This window comes from Dermacentor variabilis, chromosome 1 (assembly GCF_050947875.1).
Source record: "Dermacentor variabilis isolate Ectoservices chromosome 1, ASM5094787v1, whole genome shotgun sequence".
Taxonomy (NCBI): Eukaryota; Metazoa; Arthropoda; class Arachnida; order Ixodida; family Ixodidae; genus Dermacentor; species Dermacentor variabilis.
The window spans coordinates 18,649,486-18,673,767 of NC_134568.1; the positions used below are offsets into that span (position 1 = coordinate 18,649,486).

The 24,282-nt window shown below is 45.0% G+C and overlaps 2 protein-coding genes across 5 annotated transcripts in view; one reads left to right on the forward strand and one right to left on the reverse strand.

Annotated features, from left to right (window-relative positions):
• Psi (P-element somatic inhibitor) overlaps window positions 1-23,965 on the forward strand; it is a 69,428-nt gene extending 45,463 nt beyond the window's left edge. For 3 of the 4 annotated variants that reach the window (XM_075685240.1, XM_075685264.1, XM_075685247.1), the window contains 7 exons: window positions 7,266-7,330; window positions 7,418-7,515; window positions 14,716-14,904; window positions 15,285-15,394; window positions 15,714-15,737; window positions 18,613-18,905; window positions 23,199-23,965. In XM_075685240.1, coding sequence (XP_075541355.1) covers window positions 7,266-7,330; window positions 7,418-7,515; window positions 14,716-14,904; window positions 15,285-15,394; window positions 15,714-15,737; window positions 18,613-18,882 — 756 coding nt within the window. In that variant the 3' untranslated portion in view covers window positions 18,883-18,905; window positions 23,199-23,965. The remainder of the gene's footprint in view (window positions 1-7,265; window positions 7,331-7,417; window positions 7,516-14,715; window positions 14,905-15,284; window positions 15,395-15,713; window positions 15,738-18,612; window positions 18,906-23,198) is intronic. The other variant, XM_075685256.1, reaches the window with a different exon arrangement.
• LOC142575706 (uncharacterized) lies at window positions 9,098-12,033 on the reverse strand. Its single transcript, XM_075685275.1, has one exon. The coding sequence runs from the start codon at window positions 11,577-11,579 to the stop codon at window positions 9,717-9,719; it is 1,863 nt and encodes a 620-aa protein (XP_075541390.1). The 5' UTR covers window positions 11,580-12,033; the 3' UTR covers window positions 9,098-9,716.
• Window positions 23,966-24,282: the final 317 nt, after the last annotated feature.

Genomic DNA, 24,282 nt, shown 5'->3' on the forward strand with positions numbered 1-24,282 from the left:
CTGCATCGCTGGTAAAATTGAAACGAAAACTTAAAGCCCGTTATTGTCATTCTGGAAGTCAATTCTCGGTGCTTGGTTCACATTGAAGCGAGAGGCCGCAGAAAGGTCGATTTCCTCGCTCCAGCGTTCTGATAGTTTCCGTGGTCTTTCATGTTCATGTTTGCTTGTGAGTGCGTGACACCATGCTTGTTAATTTAGCTAGTAAGCAAATGTTTAATAATAGTTCATATGGCCGATAAAACTACTATCTTTTCGTATAGCTGTCTACTAATTTGCCATTTAATCGATGCTTGGATTTGCGGGCGAGACTCTTTTTTTTTATTTATGGCAGCTTTAGTGCATTGGGAGCACCTCTTTGTTTTTCCAAATGAGAGAAAGTTGTATTTCTGTATGAAAGAAAGTCCGCGGTACTGTGGAGGACTTTTTTTTTGGTCATGGCTAACGGGTGTGCTTTAAATCGAGGGCGCCTTAGAATCGAATAAATACAGTAAATGGCCAGAATGTTATTGCTATAGCCGGTGATGCAAATGCTATATTTCTCACTGCACTTGTAATATGGGGAAAAACAACAAAACTTAAGCTTGATTGCAATATTTCAATGTTTAAGAATTCAATGTTCCATGAGAATTTTGTGCTTTGATCACCACGTCACCCCTTAAATACATTTTGTCCACATACATCGATGTTGCCCTCTTACCCTACTTTCGATCTTTGGACAATTGCTGTACATTTTGGACATTTTATTGTTGGATTTTCTTCTCTGTGTTCTTCCCTTCAGGGATTTTCTGTGCATAAGTTTTGCGCCTACCAGTTTGGGCAGAATTGGGGATGTGGTACACTTCCTTGATTCAATCCTGGTCATGGCAACAATAAAAACCCTGTGTTAATCCCTGCTCCAGCCCATCTGGTGACAGATTCATGTCAGGGTGACATTGATGCAGGTTCCTCATGCTTGGCTTTTGTAGAAGTGTGTGTGTGTGCAGAGTGGGGGGGGGGGGGGAGCAGTTTCGTTGCATTAGTTGGCACAGAAGCCTACAGTGTGCCTGCCTACCTGCTAACTTTACAAATTCATCACAAAATGGGCTTGACATGACATGAGTATAGACCGTTTCATCGGGCGAGGAGAATAGGGCGCGCGGGGGGCCTTTCCTCCTCTCTGGCTTGGGCGATCCGGCGCGGCGCTGCTTGAAAGTATTGCTGTCGCGTGCTGTGGAACGATTTGGAGATGTTTTAGATGGTACTTACTGAAATTTAAGCCATTTCCGTTCATATAAGGTCGTCGGGGAAGCCTTTCGGTGCATCGGTAACTACAGTACGCGGAAATATCTCTTGAAGGCGCAAACACGCGATGCGCATTGTCAGCCGCGGTGCGTCTTTGAGTTGTGCAGTCTTTTGCATTTAACGGTTTTAATTCAACGAAGAGAAATGGCGTCTCTGTATTACTAGCATGAAATGGTAAATCTGCTCATTATCTGATCGCTTGGCATAGGGACTAAAACATAAGAGCGCATGCTCGTGCACGGCCAACCTAAGGCAACCACGAAACATGCAAGCGACAGGCCCTATCAAATATTTGTGATGCACCGGCATCGTTCTCGCGCATTTCAAGTCAAGCAGCCTTCAAATTACCATATGTCTACGCTATCCTTCCTGCATGAGGCCGATGGCTCTGCTCAACGCAGCAATCACTGCGTTTGGTGAACCGGCACGATACATATGTAAGCTGTGCTCTTCGGCATTGCCTTTTTGGCCTGCATACAGCCATAATATACGAGAGGGATCGCATAAAAAGAATGCGATGCCTATTTTTGAAGACAAAATTTCCGTAATACAAGTGAGTGCGTCGTAGAGAACGGAACGAACACAACCGAAAAAAAAATTCGGTTATCATCCTCTTTCTCAAAAAAGCAAGAGAAAACGGGATAACGCCGCAATAGGATCTCGCATAATCACGCTGCACGTTTATAAATATATAACCGCTGATGCCGTATGCTTGGACCATGCGGTATATAGAACAAATATATATATGTAGTCCAGCACCTACCACTGCTTAGGACGCTCGCGCAGTTCGTAAACAGTCTTTTCTGGACAAGCTTAATTCAGACTATAAGTTATGCTGGTATTACTTGCCAAAACTATTTTATTCAGGGGCGGAAACCTCATCCATCGAACCAAGTAGTCACGCAATGTAACCTGCAGCGAACAGTTTGAATGCTTGTAAAAGTATAACATCACAGCTCCTATCGTAGCAGACGCTGTTACGATCATCGCGTATGTTTCATGGCTCCTAAACCGCAGCTAAGAAATAGAGGATAATACTACAATAAGGTCACATTCGTGATTGGAACATTCAGAAATACACAATTGATCTGCGAGGCTGATTGTAGGCTCAAATATGCGTGCACACATCGCGCTGCGTGTTCCGTCCACCTCAACGCTACCAGAAATTCTGGCGATTACGCCTTAAACCACTTCAGCACGTCTCACAGAACCATTTACCATGTAGAAGACGCACGTCATACTAAACAGACCGCACGACCGCGAAAACAAACGCCTGAACCTACCGCCGAGCGTATACCTGCCATGCAAGACAGCTTTCACCCAAGCCAGTATGGCGCTGCTCATAGGCGGCGCCACTGCGTTCACAATATGGCGGCGCCTACGAAAAAACGGTCTATGTTGCGTGGTGTCATGTTCAGTGCAGCCACGCGTAGTGATCAGTCGTTTGGTGAGCCTTTCTGCATAAGCGGTGAGTGTCGATGACTGACTTTCGTAGTCTGCACAAACGAACTGCCACCACATTTTGTGGACAATCTTGTAGTGTTCCTTGAGCTAGTTAAACCACTCAGCACTGAAATTGTCACAAATATCTAAAACGCAGGCATAGTTCAGCGCCTTCTGCTGTATCATACTACCACTGATCGGGATCTTCTTTCCCCTTGTGTCACAATACCACGCATGAACTGCCTTGTCAAGGTCTTCATGGATGGGCTGGGTCATTTTCTTGTGTCGCTGGACGTGCCTGACACTAGTACCTATGAGAGGCACGCTTCATACTTGGGTATCATTGACAATCTTCAGAAATGCTTCCTTTTTGTCTTCCTGCTGCTGCCACGGCAATAATTTGAGCCTTCTGCCCCAGTGAAAGAAACTTTTCTTGTTTTGTGGCAGTAGTAGACAAGAAAACACAAAAGAAATAAGAAGACAGGTTAGAGCTTGCATGGCGAATCACGGGCGCACCAGTGTTCTAGTGAGGATTGAGCCAGCAGCCATTATGTGTGGATTCGGCTAGGCTTTGGCTTCAGTGAACGTTGCTTATCTCAAGCTCGGAGGCTGTCACAAAATGCTGTGCTGCGTTATCAACAGCTAGCAATGGCACCCCCATGGTTTTGCAACATTCGGCAGGCTATGTGCGATTTTGGTGCGTTTGTGACAGTTTGAGTCGTTCGGGACCAGGAAATGTTTTCTATAATTGCCAGTACTATTTGGGACGGTTAGAACTAGTTTGCGTGATTTCTTATCTGGTAGATCACATGACTTTTGCCCCGGGAAAATTTTTTTGAACCAGAATGATGAGTTATTCATTGAGGAGGGAATTGATACATTAGAGCCTCTGGGATGTGGTCGGGGAATCAAAAACACTTGTTGACGACACTTTGTGCACTTGTGAGAATTATTGGCAATCTTTTGTTTCAAGCACTGCTTCGTTAAACTGCTGAGTGCTACCAATTAGAAGACACTGTATGGCTCTACTAATGTGCAACACTCGTTTTGAATCAGTGTGTACATGAATAGGAATGTCAGTTTCCATGGGCCGTGCCAGCAGAAAAAGCTAAATTCACTGCTCCCTTGTAGATTCCTTAATAAGCACTAGACAATTCATAGAATCAGAATGGCTTGCTGCTTGATTATTTAAAATTTTAATTGCAGCTTGAACAACTTTACCCCTTCATTCGTAATGCATGACTCAGTATAGCCTGTGGGGTCTCTCACACCCATGCTCTTGGGACAAAGGAACAACATAGTAGTGCAAACAATCACAAGGGCATTTATTGCACCTTTCATAGATCAATGCCTGCTAGCCGAGTTGCTATCCACAAAACATGCCAATGGGCGCGCGACAAATCTAGAAGTCAGACTCACCGCGACCGCATGGCGAGCGAATATGTTCGCCCCATGCTGGATCCCAACGTCTGGTTGTTTGCGCGTACGGTCACGCGAACGGTGGCGCGTTCCAAGGCGGCCACACTAGACGGTCTCGCAGAAGCATGGGTCGGCGCACGCGCGGCATGGCACGTCCGAACTGCTTGCTGTCCCGAACCCAAGAGGAAAAGCCTTCCGCTCCCACACCCAAGTAACCCCGCCGGTAGCAGCGCAACACTCGTGCCATCTCTCGCGCTGCGCTTCAACCACATCGACCGCCGCGGGCGTCACGCAAGCCACGTGGCGAAGCGAGATTGCAGGAGATGGGGGAAAACAAGATATCTGGGGACGCGCGAGAGTCTCGCATCCCCACAAGCCATAAATTGCCAACTTGAAGTAAAAACTCCTGAACTGTTCATCGGAACACAAAAACAACTTAGATAAGTGCATTGTAGCGTGGAAAGCCATTAAATATTGTCCTCTGTTGAAAAGGAAGAAAGATGTTCATTCATAAACTTTTTTGTCTTTCTATTTGAGCCTGTATAAATTTCCAATTACTTTACACACAATAGCTCTTCATAGAAACCTTTTATAACATTTCTTTTAATGGGGGTGCAGGTTCTGGACAAAAGAAATCTTTAAAAATCAACATTTTGGAAGAGGTATTTTCAGAATTTCTGACTATTCTACCACTTTGTCATATTTTGCACATTCTAAATCAATAATTTAGCTGTAATATAAATTTTAGGCAACAGTGTCTTCTAAATATTAGCCAAAGATTCTGTAAAAAAAAGCCTTTTCCACGGCGTGTGGCAGCCCCCGCAATCGTTTGGTCGCGCCGACTTGTGTATTTCATTTTACCTCCACCGCCGTCGTCTGCCCGCCACCGCTGGCTTCGTCCGCACATTGGCAGTGAAGAAATTCCGCCTCAAGAAGACCCAATGCGTGCTGTAATTGGCTGAGAAAGGCACGTGACCATCAGCTAGCCACGCCATTGGCTAGGCTTGGCATCGTCTGCATCACTCCGCACATGCCGTGTGTGCTAACGAGGTTTCCCACGCTGACAGCGATGCTGACCTCGACTTCGAAGCTCGCTATGAAGTACAAATTTAGGAAAAGAAGGAAGTCGGCGTACAACTTTGAGAAACAAGGCTCTGCCACGCCGCTTCCAGATAGCATCGATCAGGCGCGTTAAGTCCGACGTTATCAGTGCACAGGTGAGTGTCGCTCGACACGGTGCGCGACGAAGTCCATTGGCTGCCGTTTCCAGTTATGCTGGCTGCACCTGTGTGTTGAACTATTGGCCTATCTACATTCGGTGTTCTTGCCAATGTGACGTAATGTGTGCTGCAGCAGTGTCGAGACTATATTTAGCCCGCCCGCCCACTCCCGCAGTCGAGCGACGGCAGAGATCCGGATGGCGTGTTAGGTCTAGTCCCCGGAAGCACTCCTGACAACGGCCGTGTTTCATCGATGTTTCGGCACAGTACCATTCTGGAGCTGGAATTTTTGCTGTGTATTGACAGGGAAGCTCAAGGAAAACTTTTAGGGTTAGCGCCAACTCCTGCTACTGACCGAAAATCATAATTGCAATCGAACCTCGCTACAACAAAACTCGCAGGACGTGCGAAAAATTTAGTTAAAGCGAAATTTTTGCTGTGGCGAAATTTGCCCCAAAACATTGTCAAGTTTGACTACACACTTGCAAGCATAATTTATTTCCAGAAAAACGTCTGTTACTTTTCGTTCTGGCGAAATCCGACCCAAAACACTTATCAGATTTGACTACACACTCAAAAACTTCATTCATTTCTGAAAAAAGTCTGTCATCTTTGTTTGCCTCCGTGTGTTGTTAATCATCGCCGTGGTGCGATGTTAGCACTTACCGAAACAAACGAGACACGCATGTGTACACGTGCTTACATTCGCTATTTAGCTGCTCTGTGCCGTGATAAGGTGCTGACAAACACTCGGGTCGATGGTCGCGCGATACTGTTAAAAATTGGCCGGGTGTACAGTACACAGAAGGGCACGAAGTGCGCAAGCGCCACTCCAAATCAGAGCAATGCCTTTGATCAGAGTCATCCTAACTAGAGTCGGATGACAAGTGGTTCTCGCTGCCCAGTCAAGAGACGTGCGCGATCTCTACCGCTTTCAAATGGATGCATTCGGCAGTCACAGGCAGCGATCTTACGCACAGCTCCCGGACGAACTCCACAACCTTGTCTTCCAGTTCTGCGGTCCGCCCACGAAATGACGTCTTTTGGTTGCTGCCAGTTGTAACATGCTGTTTCTGCCTCCGCCAGTACCGAATGCTCTTTTTGGATACTCCAAATTTGCACTGTGCCGCCAGGTTGCCGTGAGTTTCCGCATACTCAATCGCTTTTTTCTTGAAGGTGACGGTGAATTGCGTTGGCTTCCACTCATTTTGCAACAAAATGTGAAAAAGCAGCCTTTAACCAATATACCCTTGTGACAATGGAAACACAAAATGGCGGGGCCACAATGTCGCCACGCCGCGCTGCTGCTGATGGCGATGGCAGCTGTTTACTTCATCCACCTGTTGTTGCAAGACTTCCGTAGGTTTTCCGCCAATGTCCGGTATATAAGACGAGGGTCAACTTTGCACAATGGTCTTTTGAAAAAAAAGTTTGACCTATATTCCGGTTTTTGCGGTAGGCTCTCAAAAAAAAAAAAAAAAAAACTAAAGCACGGCCATTCGATCCTGGGGGACTGCAAAGTAGCAAAGTTGGGGGTGCATTCATTCCGTGAGGACACAAAAAAATTCAAATTTTTTGCAACTAATCTTGGGGTACGTTCATTACGCGAGTAAATACGGTGACTGAAAAATCTGAAGTGTCCGGAGTCGAATAACAAAAGTCTACTCTATTCTTATTTGCATTTCTATCATCCGATTGGTGCTTGTTCAAAACTCTAATTTGCAATACAATTGGATTCTTCCCACTCTATCATTTGGAATTTATATAGGTCATTGCTTTTAGGCTTTTGCCTTATTGGGAAATATGATGGCAAGATTCCGTGCTTGACTTTGTGGAATTTTGTGCAATCCTTTCCAATGTGATCACAGTGTGCATAAATTTGCGTAATGTTTCCCTCTACAGCCCCCTCCAGGAGCGGCCAATGGACAGGGTCCTCCTAATTACCCGACACAGTACCCACAGCCTTAGTAAGTACTCTGCACACATAGTTTGGTTGGAAGTGTTGGAAGACTGCATGTACTTAGATTGTGTTCCCATTGTTATTTCTCTTTCAGCCAACAGCCTCCGCCTCCCAACCAGCCATACGCACCACAGGGCTGGGGAAATGCTTATCAGCACTGGCAGAACCAGAGTGCGCCACCAAATGACCCCTGTGAGTACTTGCCACCTCTTAAGAAGCACATTTAGGCCTGTCTCTGGGTTGTATGCCACGGGCATTCTTTTGCTGTGAGTTCATTGCAACACAGATGCCTGGTACTTGTGCCTCGCTCTATACTTTTGTTTAGGAATATTATGTTGCTTGATAAATGTCTCTTCATGCCTTGCAAAAGTAGTGAAATTTTGTTAAATGGAAGCTACCTTTCGCTTGCATGGAAAGGCGGTGCTCATCATGGCACTGTTTCACGGCTCAGAAAACGCAACACAAAAATATGACTAGATAGAGCTACAGTTCTTTGCAATTGATATGTTGCCGGGAAACACGTCTTTCCGCACTAACATTGGTACATCGCCAAACTGTGGTCGTATGATATGCTTTCCATGAAAAGGGGTGAGGCACATGCTACCGACAACAGTAGCCACCTGCCGCAGCAGCTTATCCGTTGTGCCCGCCCGCCCATGTCACGTCAGAACGCCTGCAGTTTCCGCTGGCACAGGTTCTATTGTACGTTCGGTTAAATTGGTCATTTTTTTAGGTCTCTTGAAATCCGAATCAAAGGAGATGGTCCTAGAAGAATAGTGTTCTTGCAAGATTTCTCAGTTTTCAGTTGTTATTCTTGGTCATTCAACTCTTACTTTCCTAAAAAATGGAGGCTGAATTCAAACAAGAAATTGGTGAAGAATCTGAATCGGTTGCGGTGGCTATTGAAACTACAAATTTATGTGCATGTCGGCTATCTTTGAATGCCTGCCTCTTGGAACCTCAGCGCTGTCGATCATTGCAGTTTGGAGAGGTTGAGAACGCCTTATTCTTGTAGACGAGGTGCCTTCAACTTTCGTATTTCTGCTGAATAGAGAAATAAAAAAATTGAAATTGTAATGCTGATATCAGAACTGAAAATTACCGTATTTATTTGCATAATGATCGCACTCGCGTAATGATTGCACCCCTGAATTTTGTCATCAAAAATCAGTTTTTTAAAGAATTTCCAGTGTAATGATCGCACCATGAACTTGCCGCAGCGATATGTCGTGTGCAAAGTCTGGCTAATGATGATCGCACTTACTATTTGTCGAAATCTACACCGACTCTTAGACATACCAAGCGGTGTGCATGCACCGAACAGATTCTTAAGCAGATGCCCCATTTCATTCCCTTCACCACTTCCTGTACTTCCATAAAAAAAGTTAGCTACAACCGAAATTGCCTTGGCTTTATTATTTGTAGACTTTGTAATGGTTGTGGTCAACAACCAACAAGAAAAGCCACCTTCCGATTCCTCTCGTCTGCATTCGTGGACAGGCAACAAATTGCAAGTGGTAACGATAGTAGCCACGTTTACACTGATACATTAGAAGTGTACCCTATCAATACGCCGTCATTTCTAACACAGATAAGATATTCACTCACCCTTAGTGGAAATATGCCGTATTAGGATATTAGTGAAGACACATGCTGCAGTTTCCGCAGCTTGGCTGCCATGTGTTTGTCACTGGCAACTAAGCGTGCCCATCTGTTTCTGTCCTCTCAAAGTGGACATGGCTACGTTATTACTGCAAACTTGCCGATATTAAGGGGAGAGGCTCCTCGAAACAACTTTTTTTTTATTATTTGTACCAGAGACTTCAAAATTCAACCAACTGGAGAGTTTTTTATGCAGATTTCAAATATGCAATTAGTTTTTGTGTAGCTGCTATAGTTCTCGAGTTATATTATACTGAATGACAAATTATAGCGATCTTTACGGGCACTTTTTTATGAACTAAACTTTCACAAAAGGTATTCTGCTATAGCTTATTTAGCTCTTCGTAGATCACAGAGTGCCGATATCTAGTCAAAAGACGTGTTCAGTTATAGGAAGTGGGACAAAAAATTTTGATACTTCAGCCATTGTTTCTTTCAGTTCCCTGAGACATAACTTCGTACTGTTGTAATTACTGACGACTGATATTGAAATTTCAAGTAGATATCGGCATTCTACATACCTTCAAGAGTATGTGTGCCAAATTTCGTTAGTATACACCAATTCTAAGTGTACAAAAGGCTTCCCGGAAGACACGAAAATATCAAAAAATTTGAAAATGAGAAAAACAGGTTTGAAAGTTTCAAAACCTTCTATTCTTCAAAATCCAATTGTTTTTGCATGAATCTTTGTCACACTCAAGAGCAGCTTCACAGAAAGCACACAAAAGTTTCTAGAATGCTCCTGCACTGTAGCTTGGCCCTTCCCGGCTCCTACGGTTGGTCTCCTCGTTGCGAGCCCTTTTCACTGCGTTACGACGGTGCGCCCTTGCTTCTGCGGTTCGCTTCAAGTTCATTTTCTTTATGCGCATGTCATCAGAATGGTCGCTATGTGTAACCAACTCTCCTGGGGGAAGTACTCCAATCTCTTGTAGCACTTCTTCAAAGCCCGCATGGCCTTTATTGTACCACAGCACGGCAATAGCCGTGGCTGTCTCCACAGATGTCCGGGAAGCAAATTTCGTTTTTGGACACAGCAGCCATATCTTACTGTTGAGAGACTCTGCTGTGTTTTGCGTCTTGCCATGAAGGCACCGAGCCAGGAGCTTCTCATCAGTAAGGCGCTTATATATAGGCATAATTGCCAAGCCCTGAGCTTTTGTCAACAAGGGGGTGTGGCGTGGTGTAGGCTCCCCCAGTGCTTCAGCACGCCTATGTTTGCACCAGGAATCTGGTTCAGCAGGGCAAAATTTGTGGCTGCTGGCCCCATCACTGGAGCAACAATGAAAATAGGAGGCCCATATAGCAGTGTACATGCTGCGCACACTGCCCTTGTTATTTGTTATGGCTATTTGGTAGTATGTCTGCAGTTTCTGGATGGCTGCGACTGTTAGCTTTTCACCTCGTGGCAGTGGCGTTGTCATTTTTCGCAGAGCAGTGCCTAGGCGTTTTGCGACGTGGTTGGTGCACTCTTCTTTTTCGATGACAGTGTCACCGTACACCTCAGCCCCACAGACGGCAGTAAAGGCTTTGCTGTCCCCATCACTCAAGAAACTTGTGAAGCGCAGTGGGGTCTCGTATGACGAAGTCCTCTGCCATATGCGCACTGCTGCTTCAGGTTCCATTGCATGGGATGAACATTCAGTGTTTTTTTCACATACAGGACGATGAAAGGCTTGCCATACCTCATCATCATCACCCATGTCCTTGTGGATACTGCAAGCAAGACAGTAATTTGAAAGGACTTCAAAGTCCAAGCAAAGACCTGTGTCCAGGGACACAGCTGTGCCCACTCCGTTGTGGCTTTTATGGCCCCTTTTTTGCCAAGTGCCGTCAAACATGACCGGCACATCGCCGCCGCCAACGGCGTCCTTCGTGACTTTTCGTGCCAGTTCCAAGTTTTGGCTAACAGCTTCCATTGCAGCACCATGGAGCTTCTTAGAGATAGCATGGAATGTCTTGTGATGCAGCGGTTTTGGAAGGCCGATGATCGCACAAAATCGCGAAAGCTGGTCATATCCAACTCCTATAGCACGCGCTGCCAAAACAGCCTTCACGTTTACGGCAAAGCCGTCGCGCGAGCTCCCGCTGTCGTAGCGAGTGTTCGCCCCGGAGTCACCGCACGCACCGGCCGAGACGATCCGCTTCGACGTGTGCGTGAATGAAAGCACAGATTCAGGGCAGTCGGTATTTTCGCAGCGTAGCTCTAGGTGCGACGAAAGTCCTTTGCGCTTCTCAGCTGCTTCTCGGACGGCGAGTTTCCGTTCACAGCAAGTGGGGCATGCCGAACCTGTCACCAGTGCCGTCAATGCGCCGATCTCGCACAACACCGTGCTAGCAGCAGGGGCACCGACCGACCTTGATTCGCTTTTGAAGAATTCCATCTTTTTCTGCGATGCACTGACGAAATCCACAGCAGCGTCGATTTCACCACTGTCGCGGTGACCGGTGTCGGCGGTAGGCCTAACCGACGTCGGAGAGTCGCGGGCGTCGTTCCCGGCTGTCGTTTTTTTAACAGTCTTACGCCGTTTCCCTCGGTACTTGTGCCGAGTTCGATACTTCCGGGCGTCGGAACTGCACTTTTTCGGGCTTGTCATCTCAAGAAAACTCGGAGAGAACACGGGAAACTGTGCGGCTAGCGAGAACGCGCTGTGCGGTGGTTCGGCTATGCTGCACAAAAGGAGCACCGCCGTCCAATGGCGGGGCCGCGCTGCATGGCGCGCAATTCAAAACGCACCACAGTCTCGTCTTCTTTCTCGTTTTTCTTTTATTCTCCGCGAACATACGAGACTGACAGCCATTGAACTTTGGAGGAAAGGGCTGACGCTGCACGCCCCAATGATTGCAAATGGCGGCCGGTGAGGCTCGACTGCGTGAGAACGATGCAAACGGCGCGGATTTTCTAAACTTTCGGTGGACTATAGAGTCACCGCCGCTCACTTAGGCGCATTTTTTGGTGACTTCTCGTGCGAATTTCGGCTTGATATTTACAGAAATAAAAGTTTATACACCAAAGATGACAATGCAGCTTAAAACAAAAAAGTGATTTTTTTTTTTAGAAAACCGCGATTTTTCGACCCGTGTCTCCCCTTAACCATCTTATTCATTACTGACATGGATGAAACTGTTCCAATGCACGTAATGTACTCTCGAAGAAAAAAGATCGTGTTCGTCGCATTTGGCTTGCTCCGCCGGCTGCTATTTTTGTTTTGCTCTCTCGCACTACATATAGCGGTAGCCGCCTATTTGTTGACCTGTTGTCATCCCGCAGCAAACACGGGATGAAAATTGTTTGTTTCTTTTTGCACCCATGAATTTGCGTCAATTTTTTTGACAAAAAAGGTTGATCATTATGCGAGTAAATACGGTAGTTCTGTGCTGTTATAGTTTTAGAGTTACAACAATTGACAGCCTCCAATGTTCCATCCTCAAATTAATTACACCTAAGTTCGCCAAGATTTTCACATCCGCATGCTCACAAAGGCCCATTCTCTGCAATTAAGCTATTGGTTTATTTTTTAAATCCCAAAATGGGCATAAAATATTTTTTAGCTTTTCTGTGCATATTGTCTTGCTAATGACTTTTGCAAAAACCCAGAAATTTTTTTGTGGAGCTGTTAAAAATGGACAGCTTTATTGCACTCATCAATGCTTCAAGATCGAAGTGCAAAAGACAAAATCATTTTGTCTTCATTCGCTGCGAAATGGCACTGGGATGACTGAAAGCAACTGCAAAAAAAGATGAAAGCTGAGAAACCGGAGCTCAGTTTCATTTGTTCCCTACTTTCCTACCGATGTTTACTACTTTCAAATGTATTCTCAATGTGCATTTAGAGGCAGTTTTGACAAGTAGCATGGAAACTTTCATGCTCGTAAAGTTTTGAGATCTTAGCGTAATTTTAGTTTCTGTCGAGACAATGTAGAGTGCAAGTATCTAAAATATTGATACCCATTACAAATGCTGATATTGGAACATAAGCCATGCATCTAGTACTGTTGATTTTTTGCTGAAAACGTAGCGTTATTTGCACATTTTCGATAGCTTTTTGCACTCATACATTTCTACACACAAGACTTTACAGCAAAATGAGTTGGGGCATGATGCTCTGTGAAAAGTGTTAAGCTAATATGTGTCCATAAAAAACCCTATATTTTGTTCCTGCATTTGTTGCAATTTGGGAACTATTACAGATACAATCAAACTAATTAGCTTTAAAAACAGCATCACAATTTCTACTACTGACCAAAATTTCAAAGTATCCTAGGTAAAGAATAGCTGTTTTCGATGAGCATCTTCTCCACTTACCAAGGTGGTTCTCTATTTCTCTACATAGCCACTCATAGCCACTGTTTTTGGTATCTTGTATGGGCTACGGAATGTGCGCATTCATGCCTACCAGTTTGGGCAGAATGGGGGATGTCACTAAATCCTCGCATTCAATCCTGGTTCAGGCTACAGAAAAAACCCTGTTTTAATCCCTGCTCCAGCCAATCTGGTGACAGATTCATGGCAGGGTGACAGTAGTTTTTTGCCTTAGTGCATGTGGCTGTGCTGGTGTCATTATGGTGTCAAGGATTTTTTGACACAAAATTTAGTGAATTATATGGACTCAGTTTGGATTCGTTACCTAAAAATTGGTATGAGGTTGTGATCTAAAAATTGGTATAAGCTTTTGGTGTGAAAAAAAAAAAAAACCAATAGCAGGGAGTGTGTTCTGGAAAAGTCCACTTAGTGGGCTGTCCATTTCGGCCGCTGCTGAGTGGATGCAGCTGTATGAGAGAGGAGACTACGAGAGGCCCTAGCCAATCAGCAGCGGCCGAAATGGACAGTCCACTAAGTGGACTCTTACAGAGTAACCCCCCCCCCCCCCCCTTATTTAAAATTGAATACAATAGAACCTCGGTATGTTCCCATTAAGTGTTTAGCCGAGCATCATAAGCAACTTCGAGTGTTGAATTCACACATATTTCTTATGCAAAATTTATGGACAGGCACAGCCCATAGATGGCATTGCAAAACCAGTAGACCCCTTCAATGCTACATAGCTTCCAATACTTAGGCCGCAGATTTTCTCGATTTGCGCGGTTTTGAACAAGAAACTGTGGTTGAGGCACTGCAGCGGGGAAAAAAAAAAAGCCGGCATATGCTTCAATAAGTAGGCTCGAGCCACCGATCCCCCAAAGCATGCATGAAAGAAACGATCTTGCGCATCAGCCAAGTAAATGGCGTCCTGTCCATCGCGTCACTTGTGAGAGGGGGCACTCCAACTTCATTCCGCAAATTGTGATAACATCTTCACCGATCTACTCTACAATATGTGGTCCTTAGTGCCATTGGTAGCATACTGCACGCTTTTTGTAGGTGATAATCCAAGCGTGCCACCGTTCCTGCTGCAGGCAACACCATGTGGGCATCACATTTCGCTTCGGCTATTTGCACGATGCTTTGCATTACGTAGGTGCCAACAGCTCAGGGTGTCTACCAACCGGGACAACGGGGAATTCTCAGCGATCTTGAATAGTCTAGGAATATTCTGGAAAAACTGGGAATTTGTGCTTCTATCGGAAAATATTGTGCAAGCCAAACCAGGCACTGCAATTTGTTAGACTACTTGTAATTTAACAAGATTGTTGCTATGAGGAACTTGATCTCGCTAACCTCTAACTTAAAAAAAGTACATTTTTGCACATTCACAATGGTCCGAAAATAAGTGCACCCACTGTTTATTTCAGCCAAAGCAGCCGCTGATGCCAATGCAGCGGCCTGGGCTGCATATTATGCACAATACTATGGGCAGCAGGGTGGCCAGCCTCCGCAGACACCCCAGCCTCCGCAAGGAGGCACTGCTCCAGCAATGCCGAATCAAGCAGCCCCCCAGCAGCAGCCGCAGCAGCAGCCTCCACAAGCAGGGGCACCTGCAGGTTGGTCCCTTTTTTTTTTGTGCATGCACATACATACCTGCCAACTTTCCCAATTTATTTGGGACTCTCCCAAATTATGGCTGATTCTCCAGATCCTATGGATGCGGGCAAAAATTTCTAGAATAACTGCCCCAAACCTACCAACACATCCATACACCTGTTGCATCATAATTGCCATTATGCCATAGGCAGCTAGCTGAAGCCAGATTAAGGAGGGACGTGGCTTTGAAAAGCCATGCTTAGGCAATGGTGTTTCATGATAGCAAGATGATAAAAGCTGTTAATTTCCTTGGAATGCCTGTTTTGGGCCTACATTGTTGTAATAGTCTTGCTTTCAGTGCTTGCTGACTTGTGGCTGATGCCTTCTGTTTGGTGAACAGGTGCACAACCTGACTACAGCCAAGCCTGGATAGAGTACTACCGGTCCTTAGGGATGTTCCGAGAAGCAGAGATGATTGAGCAGCAAACTCGGGGTAATCAAACCCAGCAGGTGAGGATGACAGCTCTAGTGGTGATGCTGTTTGCTGCTGCTGTTGCCTTGGCTGCATTGACAGCTACCATATCGTCTGCTGCCCCTAGTTTGTGGACATGCATTATTCGGATGTGTTGCACCTTTATTCAGCCATACTTATACTCTAGTTTGGTGAGAGTGCACTTATAATGCATGGGCTTCGGTGTAATTTTGTTATGCATGCTGTCACGTGGTAGTGTGGTTCACGGATGCTGCTGCTTTTCTTGTCATTCTTGTGGCCTCCTTTGCCTGAATTTAAGACTCTGCATATGTGTCCTTTGTTTTCCCCCCTCTCTAGAAGACTACTGAACCGTTGAATAAGGCAAGTATTTCTTTCTGCTGCATGCAGTTTTGTGTGATGTTGGAAACGAGGGTAACATTCCGTTAAACGTAGTTTGATTGCCAAACCAATAACGAGTCCAGCAGTTGCAAAGCACTGCTGCAAACCAAGCTTGACAACGTATGGTTTGCTCAAACAAACATTGAACTTAAAGGGCCCCTGCAACAGTGCACCTGCCCTCTATTGACACCGTAATGTCTGATGGTGACTTGTATTCCTGTAGTTTAAGCAGGGAGCATACAGTTGTGTGTGATCACCCGCTCTCTCCTGCAAAGCGGCTGCAGTTTCGACCCTCGTTTTGTGTGCAGTAGCGGTACCCAGTTTCCGGGCAGGAGTGCGGTTAGCTGCCACCATACCACTGAAATGGCTGTGCATCCTGTGCTGTCTTCATGCCAAACTGCATAGTGTACTAGAAAAACAATCTCCTCTCTGTTTCATCTTAACTTGGTGGCTTTCCATGAAGTGCTTCCTCTTGTGTGCATGTGTATGTAGCATGTTTACACAGGGCTCCTGTGTTCTCTGCACTGTTGCTGCCTCTGCATGCGCTGAACAGTATATGCTTCTCTCTCGCACTGCTAAACATGTATCATGGGCACCCCTTGTTCTGATGCTTTGCTGCTAGTGTGCAGGAGGGCTTCGCTACAGCAATCTATGCTTCGCCGACTGCTTGCACGTGTTTTTGCGGTGAGCTGTCTCCAATGGCCTTGCTGCCTGAAACGTATGCAGCCATCACCTGTATTTTTTTTTGGCCTCAGCTTGCCTATAGACATCCAAGCCCTTGGAGTCTTACTTGTGCGTTTTTGTTTACGATGTGGAACATTTTTGACCTGGCTTTGTATTGCTTCACTACATAAAGTGAAAAATGTTTTGAGTACCTCTTTAGTACAACAGTATAAACAGTTTACAATTCGTAAATTGCAATATGTGCCATGCTGAGTTGAATATTCTGCATCTCGAATTGTTGTGCATCTTTATTGCTTTAAGGGGGGAGGCTATCCTTGAGACCGAACTTTTTTATTTTTTAGGATATCCTGATGAAACTTTCTGGGTACCGAGCTATGAGGAGAACTGCAAAGTTGCATGAAGATGTTTACTAGTTCCAGAGTTATTGAGGTCTAACTAGGTGGTCCTGAGGAAGAACCTGGAGAAATGCCAGGACATCGTAGGAAGCTGAAATAAATACACTGGGATCATTCCTTGATAGATATCCCAGGGGGCTACAGAGCCCTTTACTTTAACCTCTAAAAAACTTTAAGACAACTTTGAATTTGATGTAGCCAGTAGTGACCACATTTATCAAAAATATTTGCTTATTATAAATTAACTGCACCAGCTTCAAAAAAAAAAAGCCTGTTACCCCTTGGCAAAGCCATTCATAAACAGAATAAAAAAGAAAAACCGGCATACAAAACTAAAGAGCAGTTCTTGAGATATCGCCTTTCCCAGCACCACTACTAGCGAAACAATCCATTCCGAGAAAACAGGCCTTAAAGTTGAACCCATGTTATTGGAAATCTCCCGCGGAGCTTCTAATTAGCTCTTGTGGCTCCAGACACACTCAATGTGTTGGATCTTCGACTGGCGACAGCAGACAGCACAGTTCTGTCTCTGAAAAGAGTCTACTCAGTCGGCACTCGCTGCGGAAGATCGGAAGTTCGATGCTGAATAAGACGTCCATATCACGCTCCCGCGCACCGAACATCTGCGCTGTCTTGGGCTTTGCCGGCATCGCGTGCAGCAAAGAACTAGCTAAAAAATAATGAAAAGCTGAGAAAAATAATCTAAAAGATAGCGCAAGGTGATGAGCAGTTCGCAAGCAAGCGTCTGTTGAGGCGGACGGAGCAAGGGCCAAGGACTTGAGCGCGGCGGGCCAGCCTAGAGGGCGTTGGGCGGGCGTGGCATCAAAGGAGCAGCCGCAGGTGCGCTTTAGCCCACGGGATTTGAACGCGCTGCTCCGGCCAATCAACGCTTCGCATCGCGGGGAAACTCCACTAGCGCCTCAACCGCGCTGACGATGCCATTTTGCAAGGCAGCAGAATTCGCGGTCGAAACGACACCAAGATGGCGCGAGCAGGCTGTATGGGCCGGAAATGGCACGCGTGCGAAGTTTCATGACTTTATTTCGGTATTTGCGCGTGTTTTGTGGGCCGCGGTAGCCTCAAAAGTAGTATTCTTTTTTACTTTGCGGTTGAATTAGGTGCTGATAAAAACAGAACAGGTAGTTTATGAGACATACAACTCAAAAATATGGTTTGTTAAAAATGGAGTGAAAAATTCTGTAGAAAAAAAAACATTTACAAATATCACCTAGGGTGCATTAACATCGTGATTTGTAATAAAAAAAATTTGCACTAAAGCACGTTCAAAGCATGTCACCAAGCACAAAAATTAGGTCAGAGCAGCTACCAAAATGATTGCATTTATGACAACACGCTCAAGTTGCACGAACAGATTTTCAGCATCCTGTCAAGAAGGAAACAAAAATTCTTCTTTCTCCCCTTAAAGGCCCCTCAAAGCCCCATAGCAAATTTTGGTTATACGCGGGAAGTTGTTACGTGTCCTCTAGGGAGCGTTCTGCCCCTAAAATTTTTCAAATTGGCGCATTAATATCCTTCGGCTTGCAGCGCGACGGCTGTGAGGACAAGAGCGTCAGGTTTGAAATTTAAATGCTTTGCACTCGTCTGCTCAAAATGGCCAGACCTGGTGAGGGGCCCATTAAATGCCAGACCCATGGTGTGTGCGTTCTGATAGATGTTGCAGGGCCCTTGCAATGTAACAGAGGCATTGCTGTATACTTCACCCTATCCATATGTTTAGGCGAGGGAGTATGTTCAGTGTTGGTTTTGTCTGCCTGCAGGGACAGACCGGTGCATTCCCTCCGGGTAGCAGTGGTCCTGGGGCCCAGCAGCAGCCAGGCCAAGGTGCTGGTGCAGCACCAGGCCAGCCAGGGGCGGCAGGTGCCCCTCCACCGGCGCAGGGCTACCCCTACTCTGGGCAGCAGGGGCCCCCTGCAGGGGCTCCTCCTGCTGGTCAGCCCTCATACGGGGCTCCCCCTGGTGGAGCTGCAGCTGCCACAGCACAATACCCGGGTTACAGCTATCCAGGCTATGGGGGTGCTCCCCAGTAGTGGCCTTTTCTGCCGGATGATTGGTGAGCTCCCCTTGTGTTCGTGTATGCGTGCGCTCACGTATGTTCTGTAGTTATACTGCCATTTGCACTCAGTCTTGGCAGCTCTGTCAGATTTCTATCAGTGTTGTGCTGTTTTCTTTATTTTCTTTGCCTGTAGAAACTTTATTCTGTAGAATGCAAGTGCTGAACATGGTCTTGAGACTGAAACACTTGGACATGAGAAACTGAAAACTACACTGGATATAACGGTGCAGGCTTACTTGGCATACTTGGCCAGTGTTTCACTGGCGAGTGTGCTCGTCGCGATACCTATTGTGCAGCATGCTGATGCAATCTCGGCATGCACACAGCTATGCGCAACTGTTGTGTGTAGACTGGAAGTGGAAAGAGCGTATACTTTTTTGTCCTTTTGAAATTGGCGATCTGTATTTTGCATTCATTTAAAGGGACAGACAACCGCTCGGAACACCATTCGAGATATACCTGGTGATTGAAAGATTGCCTATCATAGAGGTTAAAATAAGCCATGTTTTTTTCATTAAACGTAGATTTATATTTTTTATTCTTCTAAAAGTCACAAAAGATGACCTTTTTCGCCCTATGGGGTAATAACATGAAGATGTATAAGAGGCCTATCACAGACCTTCTACAGTCAAACCTCGAAATGTTGAACACTGATTTATCGCATTATTGTGTATATACAGTAGAATCTCGTTACAACGAACTTTGCGGGACCGCTGAATTTGATTAGTTAATTTGAATTATCGGAGTACTGAAAAATCCATTTTTTCATCTCTGTAATGTAACGCAACAACGAAAATTGCATACCTTTGCAGCAGATGCGTGTGTTCGTACGTAAATAATAAACGAGAACGCTGCGCACAGTTTAACTACAATTTATTGCTTGAATAAGTCTGTAATCTTTTGGTGAATAGACAGCAAGCGCTGCAGGACGTATGCCTCCACATCCTAGACCTTCCTCTGAATGTCATCGGGGACATCTTTACAGCACCCGAGGAGTGATCGCGTTTTTTCTAGAAAAACTATCCGAGCTGGAAACAGTCTGATGGAAACTGTGTGTACGTTCTAGTACAGTGAAATCTCCTCAAACCACAGTTGGCCGGAGCTAGGAAAAAGTATGTTCTAAACTGTAGTACTGCTTAACCGAAATACCATGAGATCGCCCACTTACCTGTCAAAAATGGAACTTGGAGAGAGTGCGATAAAAGGGGAGAAAACATGCAGTATTTATTTACTTCGTGCAGCAAACATGTTATTGTCGTTTGATGCCGCGAGGGCCTAGCAGCAACAACAGTGGCCCCAAACTTGCTGAAGCTCTTAGCCAGCTTTTCAGCCAGCCCTCTTTTCTCGGCAGACACTCTCAGATTCCTCGTTGGCATTGCATGTTCTCCATGCACAGATGCGGTAGCGCTGCAGAAGTCTCGGGGCACCTTTTCATTGCGGGGTGCTGTTCTTGTTTACAGCACCGCAATTGCAGCACCGCAATTGGTTCATGGTTGATTCGTACAAATTTTTGATGCATTTTTTAATGTGATTTTATACATTGAATTCTGGCTATATCGAACTGTTACGTGTTTACTGCGGTGTTTGATATATCGAGATTCTGTTGTATTAGTCTACGCAGTTCCTGGTCTTTGTATTAATATTGAAATGCAGCACTTTTTTCTGTTACGTGTTCTTTTTCCTAATTTATAATGTACAGATAGGCCTTTGTTTGTAGTGAGTAGAAAAGTGGCAGTGCCAACAAGTTGGCTTGGCTTGTCTATCGGCAAAATAACTGCTATCGACAAAATACAAGAACGGTCTGTACAACGTGAACTTATTGCACGAGCTTTTTATTTTCAAAAGTAGTTGAAAAGGCCAAAATTTAGGTGGTTAGCCGTAGTTATACTCTTGTGAAAGCAGAACGATGGGTGGCTTTCACAATTTACGAGGTTGGCTATCGACATTGCTCTCACTTCGCAGCGTTGCTTGAAGAGGGTCTCTCACTTAGAGGCTGCTCAGATAAAAAAAAAATTCTGCTTGCAAAACATCCACGCGCCTTTGGGAGTAACTGCTGCAGGTGTAAACACTACTGAGGCGTTGCGGCATAAAAAACTTGGACATTAAAAATCGGTTGTCAGACCCTTTAACCAAAAATTAGTTAATTTTTTAACCAAAATGTTCTCATGATCATGAAATCCCACAATACCTTTGAAGGCCCACTTGCTACCTAGCATTGGTAACATTGCAGAGGAAAGAGCAATTTTCAACGTTTTTGACACGGCATTGACACTTTTCTGCTGCATGCAGAGCAAAAACATATGGTTCATGTGTATATGGATCTTCGCGTACAGATCAGCAACGTTTTCGTATTGTGGTTAAGTGTTTTAAGGCTCCTTTCCTATACTCAAGCAGCCACTTTTTGCCAGAATTCATGCATTTGCTAGCTCACAACTGCAAAAGCGAAGAGTGCTCTCTTAACGCACACGGGACAGAGTTGTCATGACTGAGTGTGGGCTATTGTGTCGCTGCACGCAACGGATATCTCCGCAGCATAAGCCTTGACAATTAATTGTAAGGGATTGTGAACAATGTTACTGCTTGCTTGTCTCGCTGCGCTGCAGCATTTGAAGGGGGAGCTCTGTGCTCTTGCAACTGCTCTATGTACGGATCTTTGTACCATTCGTTGCCTACAGTACCTCATTTTTAAGGCATGACCTGTAGATGCGCAAGGTCGCTAATTGGCAGGTTCGCAAAACGTAGTTTAACTACGTTTGCGAAGTGCATTCAGATGAAAAAAATGTTAAGAGCTGTCACTCGCACCCTTAAAAGCATGTACCAGGGACATAGAAAAAAATTTACTTGTGTTCCGTGTTGTGGAAACAAAAGTAAAGCTATTAAACGTGAACTGCTGCAGTGAACTTGTTTTCGTGATTGAATTGGTCATTAAGAATATCGTCTCGCTTTGTGAAATTTGACTTGGCTAAGATGTACTGTTTAGAGGCACATTGGATTCATAGAAATTACAGTAGAATCTCTAAACGGGTCTGTGATTATGAGTTGGCTGGCTTTGCATTTTTGTTATACAAAAAATAAAAAAGTGAATTGTTGTAAGTGTGAACTATAGCCCAAAAGCAGGGTTTGTTAAGTCATTTTTTTTCAAAAAGCTGCAATTGGAATATTAATACTATCCTTGCAACCCGTTTTTATGCAAACATCCATGTTTAAAACGCACATGCCACGGTGGCGTAGTGGCTTTGGTGCTGCACTGATAAGCCTTAGGTTGCAGGATCAAATTCTGGCGGATAGGGCCGTATTCGATAAGGGTGAAATGGAAAAAAAAAAAAAAAAAAGGCCGGTGTGCTGTGCATCAAGCGGATGGTAATCTGCAGTTGCCCACTACAGCATGCCTCATAATGATATTGTGGTTTTGGTTTGTTAAAACTCCAAAATGTAATTATTTAATCAAAAAGCAGGGACAAAGACTTAAGTGAGTAAACATTTGAGATATTTAATGCATCGCATGTACGGTCGGGGGCGCGTTAGTGGCACTGTCACTCCCCCCATAGATGTCCAGAAGAACCAGAATTACCATCCGTAAAAAAAATTTCAGACCGTTTGATAATTACGACCACCACCACAAGCACAACCTTGTACTAATTCAGCCACTAACTCTAGAAGTCAGCAGTGTTTTTGCGTTTACCAAAACTGGCACAGTCTAGTCGATCCAGAAGTTGCTAATTTGAATTGGCTGCTACATTTATTTATTGATGCCTTGCTATGTTAGATTGGCATACAGTGCTGCACCTGCACATCGTCTGCAGTAAATGGAACATATTTCTCGGTTTCTCGAGGTTCCATCAAATGAAACTCTACTGTAATTAAACAAAGACCGAAAAGTAATTTTTTTTCTAATACAATTTTTTTCTCTTGTACGCTACAGCGCCAGCAGATGAACGCAGTTTTGAGAACATAGCATTTCCCTTTAAGTGAAATGCAATCACTTTGAGCTGCCTGGGCATTGATATGTATTTATGTGATTCCAGCATTAAGAGACTCTGGGCTTTGGCTTGAAGTTGCGAGCTCTGCATGCTAGATAGCAGTTTATACTTTTGGGGACAGGTTGGAGGGGGGGGGGGGTATGTTTATGTAAATGACTGAAGTACGAAGGGCTGGTGTACTCAAGGTGAGTTCAGGTGAGTCATTGCCCTACTTTCTGTTGCTCCATAATTGACGTGTAAAGGTCCAATCACTCAGGTTACTTTGTGTGTTGTGTTGTCTTTTTTTTCTCCCCCCTTGTATCTCTTGCAGATTTTGAGCTGTCTGCCCTAGAAGTGTGCTACTACTACCCTCTTGCCTACTTGCCCTTGGTCCTCTTGATGATGATGATCTTGATGGTCGGGATGATGCTTTGGGAATGTTCACGCTCCGGGGCGGTGTGGCACAATGCAGAGCAGGCCCCTGAGAGAAAAATAACATAAAGAAATCATTGCTATCAAGAAATTGGCATTGTGAAGCCCTCCTCTGCTGCTGGATTGCGTTATTGTGCTCTTCACCACACCCTTAGTGCACAGCTCCAATGGCCTCGCTTGTTTTTAGTTCTCGCCATTGTGGAAAAAAAAAAAACCCAAAAGGAATCGTAAGGTTTGGGCGTAAGAGAGCAGGCAGGCACGTAGCGGGCAACACAGCGGCAGACACATTCCGACATGTTGCTCTTGAAGGGCAAATGATTGTGGCTTCCTTCGACGGTGTCTAGGTGCGGACAAAGTATGATTGTGTAACACTGCATGTGCGCATTAAATTCAACACATCTGGCATGTCATTTTTTTTTTAATGCTCACACAGTTCTCCAAAACCTTCAGTAACACTGCTTCAGGCAACACAATAGCTAAGCCATCTTTTTTCTTTGTTCATTACCTCTTCACACACTTTTATTGTACAGTTCATAGACTCTCTGCGCCATCTCATATAATTTTGCCACGCAACTAGAATGGCCATTGGGGTTTTCTGTTTCTCCCCTTCCGTATGCTCCTGTTCCCATTTTGTACTCTGTGGAATAAACTTGTATGTGAGAAGTGCTTTTTTCTCTGTGCAGCAGTGTGTGTGCATGTGTGTGATGTTTTTGGGGCATGGGCACTGAAGTGGAAATAAGGCAATCACCTCACTGCTGAAATGACTCTCTGTAGTACCTTGAGCACTGAATAGGCAGGATGTGTGAGCTGTGCAGCTTGATTTCTGCCAGACATGAAATATGAGGCACTTCTAGTTGAAGTAGATAGGGAGTGATGAGGCATCCTGTAGTTAGTGGCGATCTTCAAGTAGATGTGGGTGTGGGTTCGTCTTTCCTGCTAACGTCTAGGGTAATGCTGCGTTGAAAACAGTTGGGGAGATATTG

Bases quoted from the DNA above. Each gene is read 5' to 3' on its own strand.
- LOC142575706 (XM_075685275.1), bottom strand. From the start codon at position 11,579: ATGACAAGCCCGAAAAAGTGCAGTTCCGACGCCCGGAAGTATCGAACT.